Genomic DNA, 14476 nt, shown 5'->3' with positions numbered 1-14476 from the left:
ATAGTCTGAAGTCAGCGAGTCTGATTCCTCCAGCTCCGTTTTTTCCCGTCAAGACTGCTTTGCCTACTCAGGGTCTATTGTGTCACTGTACAAATTTTAAGATTTTTTGTTCTAGTTCTGTAAAACATGCCATTGCTAATTTGATAGGGATTGCGTTAAATCTGTAGATTGCTTTGAGTAGTATAGTCATTTTCACAGTATATATATATATATTTTATTGTGGTACGTGGGCCTCTTGCTGTTGTGGCCTCCCCCGTTGCGGAGCACAGGCTCCGGACGCGCAGGCTCAGCGGCCATGGCTCACGGGCCCAGCCGCTCCGCGGCATGTGGGATCTTCCCGGACCGGGGCACGAACCCGTGTCCCCTGCATCGGCAGGCGGACTCTCAACCACTGCGCCACCAGGGAAGTCCCCTGTCTCCTCACTTTTTGCACAAGGGGAAGCACCTTCTGCCTGTCTTGGTGGCATCCCCACCTCCATCCTCCCTGAAGGGATGCTCTTCAGCACCTGTCCTTTCCCTCCTCTGAACCTTCAGACCCTCCTCTCCATGGCTCTGTCTCATCAGGGGTTTCCCATCGTCAGCAGTGTACTCAGGAGTATTTCCCTTTTTCTCCATGGCTTCTCTAACTGGACCCTCTCTCCAACCCTTCCCAAGGCAAGTTGCTGGCAAGAGGTCCTTGCACTCACTGACGTCACTTCCTCGCCTGAGGTTCTTTCCTCGACACACTGCAATCTGGTACCCGGCTCCAAGCTTCCATGGGTTTTTGATGCCAGCTGCCCCCGGGGGCCCCCTCTTCTTTCACATCTTTCCCCTCCTAGGGTGATCTTATCCACTCACATCTCTATGTTGCCCAGAGCTGAATATTGGCTGACCTGCAGCATCTCTACTGGGCATCCCACACAGCCTGTCTCAGGGAGGCATTTCTCTTCTTCCTATAATCCTGATCAGAGATGCTCTAAGGATTCCATCCACTTTCCTCTCTCTCAAGACCACCTCCACATCCCCACCTGCCTCCAGCCTTTTGCTTTCAGCTCTGTAATTGTATGCAGGTGGTTCTGCGAGTGTTTACAGGCTCCCAACCAATAGCTATTTGGATAACTGTCTCTAGTGGGTAGAATTGTGTCTGCCAAAAAGATGTGTTCAAGTCCTAACTCCCAGTGCCTATGAATATGAGTTTTTTTGGAAATAGATTCTTTGCAGATGACTCAAGCTAAGATGAGGTCACACTGGATTTGGGTGGGCTCCAATCCAATGACTGGTGTCCTTATAAGAAGAGGGAAACTTCGACACAGACACACACACGGAGAACACTGTGTGGCGCTGTAGAGCGTTGGGTTATGCTGTCACAAGGAACACGCCAAGGGTTGCTGGCAACCACCAGAAGCTTAGGAGAGAGGCATGTTGGGTTCTCTCTCATGACCTTCAGAGGGAACCAGCTCTGCCAACACCTTGACTTTGGACTTCTGGCCTCCAGAACTGTGAGAGAATAAACTTCTGTTGTGTTAAGCCACCCAGTTTGTGGTACTTTCTTACGGAAGCCCTAGCAAGCCAATATACCATCCATCTGTCCGTCCATCCACCGATCCTCAGGACCGCCTCTGTACTGGACCCTGTATGAGGACCACCAGGGACCTTGAGTTAAAGCAGAGCTCCCTGCTGCCCTTGAGAGCTTGCACGTGGAGGGCGAGATGGACACTTGCACAGCAACCTGTGCTCCAAGTAGGCTGCACAAGGGCAGTGGGAATTTGGGAGAGAGAATCAGCTCCAGCCGGGAAGCAGATCTCAGAGGAGGTGACGTTGAGCTCTGAAGGCTGCACATTCAGCCAGGTTTGCAGAGCAAGTGAGAACAGGCTCTTCACAGCCACCGAGCCCACGTGGGTCCCCTCCAAGGAGCCATAGGGATCCTGGGAAAGTGCTGCTTCAGCTTTGGTTAGCGCCCACATGGGGTGTAAGGCCCAGATGGGGAAAAGGATGTGCCTGGAGCCACATGGCCTGTGGAAGCAGGTCATTGGATTTAGAAAGCACTTTCTTGGGCTTTCTTTTATCTGGTTGTATTATTGGTCTTGACTTCAATTTTTAAAACGTTTTCTTCACTGCAATCCATCCCCTTCCACAGGCTCTTTGGAAAGAAATGCTTCTGGGCCTGTGCTGGGCTGGGCTGGGCTGAGTGGGGCAGGCCTGCCTATCCTTATCTTCACGGTTGTGTGAGTCCTCACCCCGGCCTTGCAGTGAGCCAGGTTGGGAGAAAGTTCTCTGTGGCTCTGCCAGACTCGGAGTCCCCTTTCTCAAAAAGCTGGTTTCCCCTCTCTTTGCTTGGCTGAGTTTCTCTGTTTTGGGGCCAGAATTGTGCCCCATTTCCTCTTTTCTTTCACTGGTGTGTTTGGGGCCTCCTTTGGGAGGGTTCAGAAGGGCTCCTGAGTGGCCTGGAGGTTCTGTGGCATCCTGGCCCCTGCCTCCAAAAGCCAAAGCTGGTTCGTTCATAAGATGACCCCACAGGACCTCCTGGGGGGACCAGGCCTGAGCAGAAGAGGATTTACAAATCCTGAAGGGGGGGGCTGCCTGCCAGCCTGTCTTTAGTGAGAAGGAAGAGAGGGGTGAAGGCCTGTGCAGACAGACATGCCAGGTCGCTGGGAGGCAGGAGAAGCCCACCTGAAAAGGTCCAGTCACATCACCTCCTCCATGAAGGCTTCTGAGATTCCCCCGGTCAGATTTCTATAAGAGCCCGATTCACAGCTGTACCCCCAGATTCAGGCTCAGGCAGGGCAGAGTGGAATTGGGAGGGACCGTCCACTCCACAGATGAGAAAACAGAGGCACAGAGAAGGAAACTGGACATGGCTGCATCACACAGGCTGGTGATAACGGAGCAGGGGTTCAAATAGTACTTTTAGTTTCTGGTACAAAATGATTTCCCTTAAAAAAGGAGTCACCTGTGGCCAATATATCACATTCCGTAATCAGAGAAGTGCTGTTTAGGTGCAGTTATTTTTCTCTTATTATTATTATTTTTTTATTTTTGGCCGCACTGGGCAGCTTGCGGGATCTTAGTTCCCTGACCAGGGATCGAACATGGGCCCCCTGTAGTGGAAGCACAGAGTTCTAACCACTGGACCACCGGGAATTCCCACTTTTTTTTCTCTCTTTTGATTTCGATCTGATTTGGGCAGAAGTTCCCCAGTTTACCACAGACCCCATCACTCCCTATTGCATTATACCTGGTCAAATTCACACAATTCTGCTGCCCACCTGGCTCCTGGCTTTCACTCAGCATTCATTCAACATATATCTATTGAGCATCTAACAGGTGCCAGGTACTGTTCCAGGTACTGGGAAAACCCGGAAGTGACCAAGACGGAAGACAAGCACCCCCCGCCCCCCAATAGCTCTTGGGTTCCAGTGGCATCTGGTTCACAGCCCCTGCCTTCTTCTGCATCCGTTAGCATCCCCAGTTTGGTCTGGCTTCACCACCATCGGGGGTATAAGAGGTTAAGGTGGGATAGAATCATGGAAAAACCCTAAACTTGTCTTCCATTCCAGGGTTAATGACTCAGACCATACACTTCTGTAAGGTTCTTACTTTATCCTCAGTTCCCTTCCTTATAACTTGGGACTGTACTCTTCACCTTACTTACCCTCCTAGGGTTGTGTAAAAGTATATGGGTCGTTGTAGACAGCAGTGGGCTCTAAACAGGGCATGATTGTGACCTTGAGGGACACTGAGCTTCTCACCTATTCAGGAAGTAGTTCTCCTCTGAGGCAGGGCACTGGCCTACTGGCTTCAAGCCTTTCTCCATTCAGGAAGGGTGAGAACTTCTAGGGGAGTCGAGGACACCCCCTGGCACCCACAGCCCGATTGTGATAAGAACAACCAGGTGCCTCTTTTTCACCTCCATCTGGGGCCACCAGCCTGAGGAAGCGGTGAGAGGAACCAAGGGAGGGTAGAGGGGGAGGGGAGACTCCTCGGTTGGGGAAATCCAGCCACCTGTATTGGGGGCTCAAGCCCAGGCTGTCCTCAGAACCCAGTCCTTGCCCCTCGGTGGGAGCTCCTCGTACCTTCCAAGCTGTCAACAAAGCCAGCATCTTCCTTCTTCTCTCCTTCCTTCCTTCTCTAGAAAGAGTCTGACCTACAGCATGAAGAACCAAGGTTAGCCCCAGGGAGGGACCTCCTGGTACAAGGGGTGTGGCTGAGGCTCAGGATGGAAGCTTATGGAAGCAGGGGGAGCGCTCCAGCATGGCTTTGGTGGAGTCTGTCCTGGAGTTAGGTGGGATGGAGGCACATCTCAAGAAGGTTTGCTATGTGTTGCTTGGAAAGAGTCATCATGATTTCGTGTTTCCAGCTCTTCTCAAGGAAATAGACTTAGAGGTGCAAACTCTCCTGAGTGCAGTTATTTATTACATGGGCTTTCACCAAGATCATTTCGGCTCTGATGCTCACAGGTGTGTGGCAGTACTTAATGGTAATGGAAACATTGGCCGGAACCTCTCCTTCCCCACGTTTCCCCAACCTGGAGGAAAACATGATCAAAATTTTTATTTCATACACCAATGTAAAATCAAGGGAACGGCAACCTTGGATGAATTGAACATTAGAGACTATCAGTGATTGAGAACCTCAAGCACTTTTCAAGGAGTATCTCCTTAATTCTTGCAATAACAGGTAATATGTATCTCTATACCCTTACCATGTGCCAGCTACCATACAAGTACTATTATCCCCATTTTACAGCTGTAGAAACAGAGACACAGAGAAGTTAAGTAAGTTGCCCAGGATTGCACAGCATACGGGGCAGAGCCAGGACTCAAATCCAGGCAGCCTGGGCCCAGAGTCCAAATTCAGAACCACCATGCTCTAAGCTCCTGGCCTACCCTGAGAGGTGGGGATTATGATTATCCCCAACACAGAGAAGGGGAAACCAACCAAATTGCTCCAGCACTCACGAGCATCAGCAAGAATGTCTTTTATAGGGCTTCCCAGGTGGCGCAGTGGTTGAGAGTCCGCCTGCCGATGCAGGGGACACGGGTTCGTGCCCCGGTCCGGGAAGATCCCACATGCCGCGGAGCGGCTGGGCCTGTGAGCCATGGCCGCCGAGCCTGCGCGTCCGGAGCCTGTGCTCCGCAACGGGAGAGGCCACAACAGGGAGAGGCCCGCGTACCACACACACACACACACACACACACACACACAAGAATATCTTTTATAACTGCCCTGAACACATTCAGGATTCAACAAACAGTGACAGCCTGAAGCTTCTGTGTCTGTAGCATTCTTTGCCGAGAACACTTAATCCTCACACTTGCACAGAGGTAAGCAGGGTGGGGGTCTGATCCTTCGTGATTCCCAGCCGGAAGGGGTCTGGGATGTGAAGCCAGGGCATCTCCACACCTGGGCTGTAGCTCCCTTGGCTGCAGCTCTGAGGCTGTGTGATCCTCTAAGTCGGCGTGTGGCAGACAGACAGGCCCTGAATGCTGGCTGTCGTCTGACAGGCCCGTGGACTGTTAGGGCTGGAAGGGACCTTGGTGACCATTGAGTGATGAGATTAGTCAGCCTGGCCGGGATGCCAGGCTCTTAACCTGGACAGCCTCTGGCCTCCTTTGATCAGCAGAGCAACATGGCCTGAGGCTCCCTTGCTCCAGTTCCCGCCTCTCAATTAAAAACCGACCACAAGTATGTGCTCCCTTGTTTTGAGAGTCTGCTTCAGGGAAGGAGGAATTTCATGTTGGATCCTCTGGAAGTTGAATTTTCTGCCTTCCAGGTTTGCATGCTCTGTCGAGCTGTGGTTAACCAACCCGGAGCTTCTGATTCCACTAACCTGTAGAGTGTCCCCCGGGGGCAGCTCAGGAGGAAGGGCGGCATGAGACCCACCAGCTGGCGACCTCGAGCAAGTCGCAGAGGTTCTCAGAGCCTCCCCCCCTTCCCTGACCCCTGGGTGGGTGAGCCTGAGGACTCACTGAGATAAAGGCGAGAGGCTGCTTTGTAAACTATAAAACGGAAGACCCCTGTGATCACTGCTTGCTTGTAGAAAGGACCAGTTTATCTTAGCGCAGCTCCTTAGCCTCCAAATGCTGTCATCTTTCCCTTCCCTGTTGACCACAGTACAGATGCCTGGATCATTTAATGCAACAGATCTTCCCTGAGCCCATAGTGAGGTGCTCCATGGTGCTCGGTATTGGGAGGTCCACCCCAAGAGAAGGAAAAAAGCAAGGTCTATCCGTGACCCTGTGTCCTGAGAACCAGAGTCAGGGAAAGACAGAATGCCCCAGAGAATGCAGTTTCCAGCAGGAGGGTTTCTGTTCACTTTTGCTCTTAACATACACACAGAGAAGGGACATTTGTGATGAATTTTCACAAAGTAGACACACCTGTGTAACCACTACCTGGCTCAAGAAACAACATGGAACTCCCCGGGGCCCCTTCCCAGTCTCTACCACCCCCCTCTCTGACTTCTAGCACCACAGGTTGGTTTTGCCTATTTCTGAACGCTCAATGAATGGAGTCACCCAGGCCTTCTTTCGCTCAGTGAGAAAGAAGTGTGTGTGAGATGCATCCTGCTGATGTCAGTGACTGTAGCTGGTTACTTCTCGCTGATGTACGTGGACTCCCACGCTCGATCACACCCGATCTGTCTGACGGTGCGCCTTGGGGTCGTTGCCAGTTTTTGGTGCACTGTGAATGTTCCAGTCCGTGTCTCTGGGTGAGCTTATGTGTACTTTCTTTGAGGTATAGACCTGGGTGGAATAACTGGATTGTAAGGTGTGGCTGGGTTAGCTGTAGTAGATGCCGGCAGGAAGGATTTAAGTCAGTAGTTAAGCAGTACTTCCAGACCCTGAAGACTGTGGTCGACGAGCTCATGCCCCCAGAGGAGGGGGCCGTGAAAGCTCTGGAGACCAAGAGGAAGAGGCTGGATTAGGCATCCCTTGGAGGCTGGGGGGCAGTCCTTGGCCCCTTTCCATCTGGTTTTGGTCCCGTCTCCTTGGTCTGTCTGGGGTTTCCAGTCTGTACTCCCAAGGAGGTGTCCAGGGCCACTTGGGAGAGATGGGTAGGGGGGCTTTAAGCTTCATTTCCCTGCATCAACCACAGCTCCCTGTGTCCTCTGTTTCACATAGGGGTTCTGAGAATGACTTCATGTGCTTTTTTTTTTTTAAAGCTTTCGCTGTTTCAACATTTGAAAATCCACCGCTGTGAGGTCCCTTCCAGCTGGGAAGTTCTATTTTGGGAGCTGGAGGTGGGTGTGGGAAGGGTTAAGCATTATTCAGCCAAAGAGCAGGGTTGGGCCTCAGTGACCTTTTAAAGTTCTTATAGCTCGGCTTGCAATGCGGGCGATCTCAGAACATTCTATAAAAATAGCGCTCCAACAAAACAACTTCTGAAGCCTAAAGGATGTGGAAGAGAGGCTCGATGTGGAGGAACGTTTAGGTGGCAGTTCAACAGGAGTCTTGAGGACTCTCTCCTTCAAGCACCCCTCTCCATTTTTTTTCCCTTCCTTTTTAACTCTCCGTCAGCTGTTCCTGGTAGCTGTCACTTGGGGTTGTTTGGGTTCAGAACGGTTCTCATTTTCGCCCAGGAGCGGGTGACGCAGGTGGCCTGTACGTCTCTCCCAAGGGTGGTGGCCTTCCCTCCTCCAACACCAGCCCTAGTTTGGACCTGTAGTTTTGCTTGGTGAGGGAGGCCGGGCCGTTCCCGGGCCCAGAGAGGAACGTCTCTGCCTTGGCATGCAGCTCTGAGTCAACAGGCCTGATAAACGGCCCACTTCCCAGGGCCAGCAAGGAACAAAGCCCTGACTGCTGCTGCGGGATCCGTCTGCCCCCCTCTTCCTGAAACAGCTGTTTATTCTTTTGACAGGAGTTGGAACGGAGCACCTTCCTTTCCTCCCAGCCCGACCTCCTTCTGCAGAACGGAGCTCAATAGAACTTTGTTGTTTTGCCTTTTACTCTGGGGGGAGAGAAGCAGACGATGAGGTACGTGACATGTTGAAGTGATTTACCTCTGCCTTGTCGGGGTCACTGGGGGTTTTGTGAGCCGGCTGCGGCGTGCATGCCCCTGGGGGAGGAACCCCGCTCTCCCCCTAACTGCTTGCTGGTCCCCTCGGTAGTTCTAGAAGAAGACAGAGTCCTCCTCTCCCTGGCGTCGGATCAAGAAGTGGGTGCTGGTGGGATGCTGGTCCAGTCCCTGTTAGTTTGCTGCCCCTGGCAGGACCTCACAGGGCATGGCTGCAGCCTGGGGTTTTCTGTGCAGGACTCAAAAGTGCCATTGCAGGGGCAGGAGGGCAAGTCTTGGGGCCCAGGACCTGCGTTGCGGGTGGATGCAGAGCCCTCTCAGGGCAGTGCCGACCCTTCATTTACCTCCCCTTCTTTCTCTTGGAAGAACTCTTGCACACTGATTTCTGGGCCAGGCAGCAAGGAAAAGCTGGCTGGATCCAGGCTTCAGATTTCCTGAAGGGGATTCAAGAAAGGGCACAACAAGACGTCCCTCCGAGAACAGGTTGTTCCATCTGTGATGGCTGGAGCGACAGCCAGTTGTATATTTAGTCTGAAGCTTGTCTCTTTTTTTCCTCCGTCTGTGTTTACTTTGACCCTTGTAATGAAAAACATAACTGAAAACAGCCCTCCATGCACTTTTTTTCCCCACGAATTATAACATGTTTCTCCCAACAGGGAGCATTTCCCTGTAATGCCCACCAATTTAGAGAGGTTTTAGGATAAAGCAGCATTCTCCCTCCTCACCCTCAGCACCAACCCCCTGCCAAGAGCTGGGCCTGGGAGGCAGAGGGTCTGCTTTTCAAACACACCACCCACCTTGTGGGTGAGCCCAGTGATCTCAGCCTTTGCTAAAGCTCAGTTTCCTCAGCTAAAAGCCGCTGCGCTGACCAGGATGAGGGATGAACAGGATGGAGTGAGTGCGGAAGGCTCCCACACCAGGCACACAAGAGGCACCTGGAAATGGCAGAGGAGTTGAGCCAATGCTCACCAGCTGGTCCAAGGAGAAGCTAGCCCCTCAGTGAGTCTAGCCTGTGATTAGCTGGCTTTGGGTCAATTGCTAAGTGGTAATCATGAAAGGCAAAATGAGAGGATGTTGCAAAGACACATGGGTGGTTAGTCCATGGATAAGCCTGCATGTTTACTGAGAACAAAAGAGTTAAAAGGGTGGGCACTAGAGGCCAACTCTCTGGACCTGAATCCTGGCTCCACCACTTTATGCTGTGTGGCATTGGGCAAGTCACTTAACCTTTCCGAGCCTCCATTTTCATATCTGTAAAATGAGCATGATACTAGAATGCTTTCACACAGTCGTTGTGAGGCTTACCTGAGAGATTACTGGTAAAGCATTTAGCCTGGGGCCTGGCCTGGTTCAGTTGGGGGGCATCCAAGTGTTGCAGGGCCAGAAGCTTATTCAATTTTCAGGGTCCGCTTTAAGAAAAAGAATGCAGAGTTGCAAGTATAATATTAGTGTGGAAGTGAATGCAGTCGTCCCTCGGTATCCACAGGGGATTGGTTCCAGGATCTCACAGATACCAAAATCTGAAGATGCTCAAGTCCCTTACATAAATGGCATAGTATTTGCATATAACCTACACACATCCTCCTGTTCACTTTAAGTCACCTGGAGATCACTTACAATACCGAGTATGATGTAAATGCTATGTAAATTGTTGCATGTACGCAGCAAATTCAAGTTTTGCTTTTTGGAACTTTCTGGAATTTTTTTTTTTTAACATTTTTGATCCGTGGTTAGTTGAATCCGTGGATGTGAAACCCATGGTTATGGAAAACTATTTAGAATGTGAGGAGACATCCCAACAAATAACAAAAATTGACAAATACTCTACATAGGACAAAATCCAGAAAACATCCTAATAAAATGTGAAAGTAATATAAAAATGATCAGTATTACTCAGCTGTCTGATGCACCTGTCATATTTTGGCTGCATACTCCTGGATTGCCTCTTTGCTGATTTTGTAGTATCATTTTTAATAGAGACAGAGACAAATCAGTTTTGCCTCTAGCATGGTCAGTCAGTGGTTGCTTTTTATAACTGCGAGTTTAGAAGTTTCTTTCAGCTTTACAACTTGTTATCGGTGATGCCACGGCTGTGAATCTTTCGGCACTTCCCTGCTCAGGTGGCTCCAGCCAGATCTCTGAAGAACTCAGCTCTTCGATCCTGGATGGCGGGAGGGGGGTGTGGGTACCAGGTGGCTGTGAGGTCTGGATCACTGGGACCCCTGAGCAGGGAGCAGAGTAGCAGCTAGTTCAGCTCCTTCTCTTGTGGATCAAAGTGGGGGGCTCCTGGGAGCTCAGCAAGGCCTAGCTGGGGCAGGTTGTTACTGGGACCCAGGTAGGTATGCAGGGAGTGGGGTCAGTATTCAGGCCTCACCTGCAGCCCTGGGACAGGCACCCAGGCTGGAGTGATTCCCCCAGGCAGGAGCAGTGCCTCGCCTCGGGCCAGCGTTTGGGCTTTTCCCACTCTCCACCCCAGTGGGAGAGCAGGCCCAGTCTTGCCGGGGGTCCTGACTCAGAGGTTTCATAAGCTTCTGGATCAGTTGGCCTGTGGGCTCAACATGAGTTGGTTGGCCGTCCTCTCTCTTGATCATCACTTCCAGGAATCTGTGGGCCATTGCAGCAAGACGAGCTCCATGTGGCTGAGTGAACTTGTCCTCATAAAATGAGACTTCCAGGCCTGTGGCTGATTTCTCATCCAGGTCCTAGGTCAATCAGGAAAGCCTGTCATGGAAAGTTAAGTCCACAGGACTTGTTTCAAGGCTGGGGAGACTGAGGCCAGAGGAACCCGTGACCCTGGTTCCCAAAGCCGCTCTGTGTGGGAGCTGGCGTGACGTTTGAGCCGCCGCTTCCTTCCCTGCCCATGGTGAGCCACGGGGGCAAAGGCCATGCGCAGCGGGACCCCGAGCTGGGGGCGGTGGGGAGCCGAGCTGACTGTCACAGCAGTCACAGCGTGGCGTGGAGGGCTCTCCCTTGACTCTTCTGTGTGGTGCTGCCCTGGAGGGCCAAGTCTCTGCTCAGAGGGAACCACAGCTCTGCCCTCAGAGCCACGCATTTCTGAATCTCTCCCCTGAGAAAGCATCATCCTTGTTTCCACTGCCATCGGTGGAGCATTTACTGACCACCGGTCACAATGTGCTGTGCAAACATGTCTCCTTTTGTCCCTTCAAGAACCCTAGAGGAGGATGTTTGAAGCTCCATTTTGTCTATGTAAATAGAGGCTCAGAGCCAGAGAACTTGCCCCGGGTTGTGCATACAGGGCTGCACGTGCTTAGCGGGGTTTTGTGCAGGGTGACTAATACCCAGTCAGCTCCTGAGCTCTCTCCCCACCCCCTCAGCTGCTTTGTTTCGTTTGCAGCACTTGTGGGTTCCAGGGGCAGGGGGAAGAATCCCGGGGAGAGAGGAAGATTCTTCAGCCTGCAGGAAGGTTTGGTTTCCTCTGCCGCTGCTGTTCCCATTCTCTCCCAAGATAATGGCTTTTCCAGGGCTTCTGAGTGCTGTGATTCAGCTGAGATGCTCACCTTTTCCCGACATGGGATGGAGAAAACAAGGGCCACGAGAATTCCTTTCAGAGAGGAATTCTATCTGGACGGAATACCTTGACTTAGATCAGTTGGGGTGAAACTAGGAGATTCTCTGAAGTCGTGGGTGTGTGTATCATTCTGTGTGGAAGAATTAATTTATGGGCCACATGGAAACGTCTGACACTCCAGGCAAACAGGAGTGGGAGAGGAGGCGGGGGGAGGGGGCGAGGACGGCGGAGGAACGACGGGCTTACAGTGTGGCCCTGCCTTGCGAAATGCACCCAGGCTTTTAGCACAGTGTGCACCTGTTCCAGGAGTGGGGACGGTTTCCTGTGGAAACCGTTGCAGGGACTGAGTTCTGGGAGTGGCCCAGGAGCAGCCCGTGCCGGTGGTGGGATGGATTCAGAGGGAAATCGCAAGCACCATGACAAGAGGGCCTGGGAGATGCTGGGAGGGCTCAGGTGGAACTGCGCCTGGCTGGGCTCACATGATCCTCTGAGGGGTGGGGTCCAGGTGACTCAGCTAGTTATACTCTCCCATATAAGGCAGGGTGCTAGTACTCTGTAGGTCCTAATTCTGTGCTCAACCCCTTAAATGGGACATTTGGAAGCAACCCCAACTTTCCTACTTGGTGGGTAAGAGTCAACCACGAATCTTCAGAATGACACAGTTTTGAAAATTCTGAGAGACAAACACATCAGCGAAGGGCTTTTAGGCCGCATTGGCTGCCAAATGCCTCACTTTATCCAGAGAGAAAAATTAAAATGTTTTAAAAGACCCGCTGGCCACCCTGCCAACCCTTCTGTCCCCAGACACTGGGGTTCCAGATTCCAGTAAGCGTGTATACACCCATTTCCAGTGCTTTGCTAAAGGATGTGAGATCGGCTCATTTGCACAGCTTTCAACTGTAAGTTTCCAACAAGAGTGATGCCTGGCCACAGCAAAAAGTAAGCAGATTCAAGTCATTTATAGAGTCCGGAAAGAAATGGGCTTCAAGAGTTGCCTCTGAGGCTAATTTCTGAAATTAAAAAATCAAACAGCTGCATTTGGAGAGGGGATTAGGGGGTGTGTCTGATTTTATGTCAGGCTCTCCCTGATGTAAGCGTCAGTGTTCTCTACCATGAGAGCTTGTGCGTTTCTCTATTTAATGTTTCTTACACCGGGAGAAAATTTGCGTTTGATCCTCAGCAGGTGGGGTTGATAAAGCTTCGGATGGCCTGGGCTTGATCAAAGAAAATCAGAGTCGCCTGGCATCGCCAAGGGGCTCTTAATCAGGCTGCAGTACAGAGCAGCTGGATAAACCTTTAGAGTCCCGAATTTGCATCAGTTTGCACTTTATTGTTTAACATGTTCTTATTCCAAAACCCTTATTCTTTTCTCTCAAATATGCTTTGAGCTCTTGCTAACTACCGGGCACTGTGCTGTCTTCATTGGATCCTCCCAACAGCCTGTTTTATGGATACCACTAGAAGAACTAGCTTTTTTTTTGTGTGTGTGTGTGTGTGTGTGCGGTACGTGGGCCTCTCACTGTTGTGGCCTCTTCCGTTGCGGAGAACAGGCTCCGGACGCGCAGGCTCAGCAGCCGTGGCTCACGGGCCCACCGCTCCACGGCATGTGGGATCTTCCCGGACCGGGGCACGAACCCGTGTCCCCTGCATCGGGAGGCGGACTCTCAACCACTGCGCCACCAGGGAAGCCCGAACTAGCATTTTTTGAGCATTTATGTGGTGCCAGGCACAATGCTAAATATTTTATGGATGCCAACTCTTACAGTCATCACCATTTTTAACCCCATTTTAGAGACGAGGAAACCCACCTAAACGTGATCCATTACAGGTCCACCATCCCTTTTCTGAATCCCTAGGGCCAGATATGTCGGAATTTTTTAGATGCCGAGTGTTTATCATATTATGTAACGCACCCAGTGCAGCAGCAGCAAGCACGTAACAAAATACATCAATATTTATGCAAAGAAACATTTAAACAGTCTCACTAAGTGGGATAAAATTTATAAATAGCCTCATGTCAGTTGGGGCCTGGATGCCAATTGAACTATAAACAGGCTTTTGGTTTTCAGAGCTTGGAGTTGGGTGAGGGTCTGAAAAGATGCTTACATGTTCGGAGTTACCCATTTTCATGTGTCTCAAATCCCCGCCTCATTCCCAAGCTCCTGTGTTCTATCACCATCCACACTTCTCTGGGGGTGAAGACAGTGGCAGAGAGAGATGGCCACAGTCTCAATCCAGATCTGTTTGCTTCCACACCAGGCCTTTCCTTGCACTCAGTGCTAATGCTGTTGACATAGAAATCAAGTGGCTTCTTCCAGCAGCGGGGCCGAGTTGCATGCAGCCCTCTGCATTTTGTAACTTTGCTGTGGGCCCCAGGCTGTCTGTGCCAGCTCACGAGGTATTCACAGGGAAGAAGCTTGAGACCGAGGTTTCCCTGTGGCCCAGAAGGCTCATCTTCTCACGGTCTCTGGAACACCACCGATCACAGTTGTATCTGAAAGCTGGAGGTTGAGTTATGACCTCGAGTTCAGCCCTGGCTTTTCCATTTCCAAACAGAACGCACCTTCTAAGCAAGAAGGAATAGAGGGCTTCCCTGGTGGCACAGTGGTTGAGAGTCCGCCTGCCGATGCAGGGGACGTGGGTTCGTGCCCCGGTCCTGGAAGATCCCACATGCCGCAGAGCGGCTGGGCCTGTGAGCCATGGCCACTGAGCTTGTGCGTCTGGAGCCTGTGCTCCGCAGTGGGAGGGGCCATGGTGAGAGGCCCGCATACCGCAAAAAAAAAAAAAGGAATAGAGTGTCATGGCTGATCCCATACCTTTTCTTCTTTAACTGGATTTAATAATAAAGGTGATGGAGCATGTGAGATCCAAGCCGGGAATCATCTCAGAACGCTCTTTGAAAAGAATTGGAGAATAACCTGTCCCCTGAAAGGACACATCTCAGTGCCATTC

At 51.4% G+C, this 14476-nt stretch overlaps 1 protein-coding gene across 4 annotated transcripts in view; it reads left to right on the top strand.

The window, feature by feature from the left end:
- Positions 1-14476, top strand: part of LOC114884685 (N-acetyllactosaminide alpha-1,3-galactosyltransferase) — a 66078-nt gene that overhangs the window by 26669 nt on the left and 24933 nt on the right. For 2 of the 4 annotated variants that reach the window (XM_029203806.1, XM_029203809.1), the window contains exon 2: positions 7840-7955. In XM_029203806.1, coding sequence (XP_029059639.1) covers positions 7840-7955 — 116 coding nt within the window. Of the gene's footprint in view, positions 1-5158; positions 7223-7265; positions 7956-14476 lie in introns of those variants that run through there. The other 2 variants (XM_029203808.1, XM_029203807.1) reach the window with 2 other exon arrangements.

Source organism: Monodon monoceros, unplaced genomic scaffold (genome assembly GCF_005190385.1).
Source record: "Monodon monoceros isolate NGI ecotype Baffin Bay Population unplaced genomic scaffold, NGI_Narwhal_1 Super_Scaffold_5, whole genome shotgun sequence".
Lineage (NCBI taxonomy): Eukaryota > Metazoa > Chordata > Mammalia > Artiodactyla > Monodontidae > Monodon > Monodon monoceros.
This window is presented reverse-complemented; position numbering and strand designations above follow the sequence as displayed.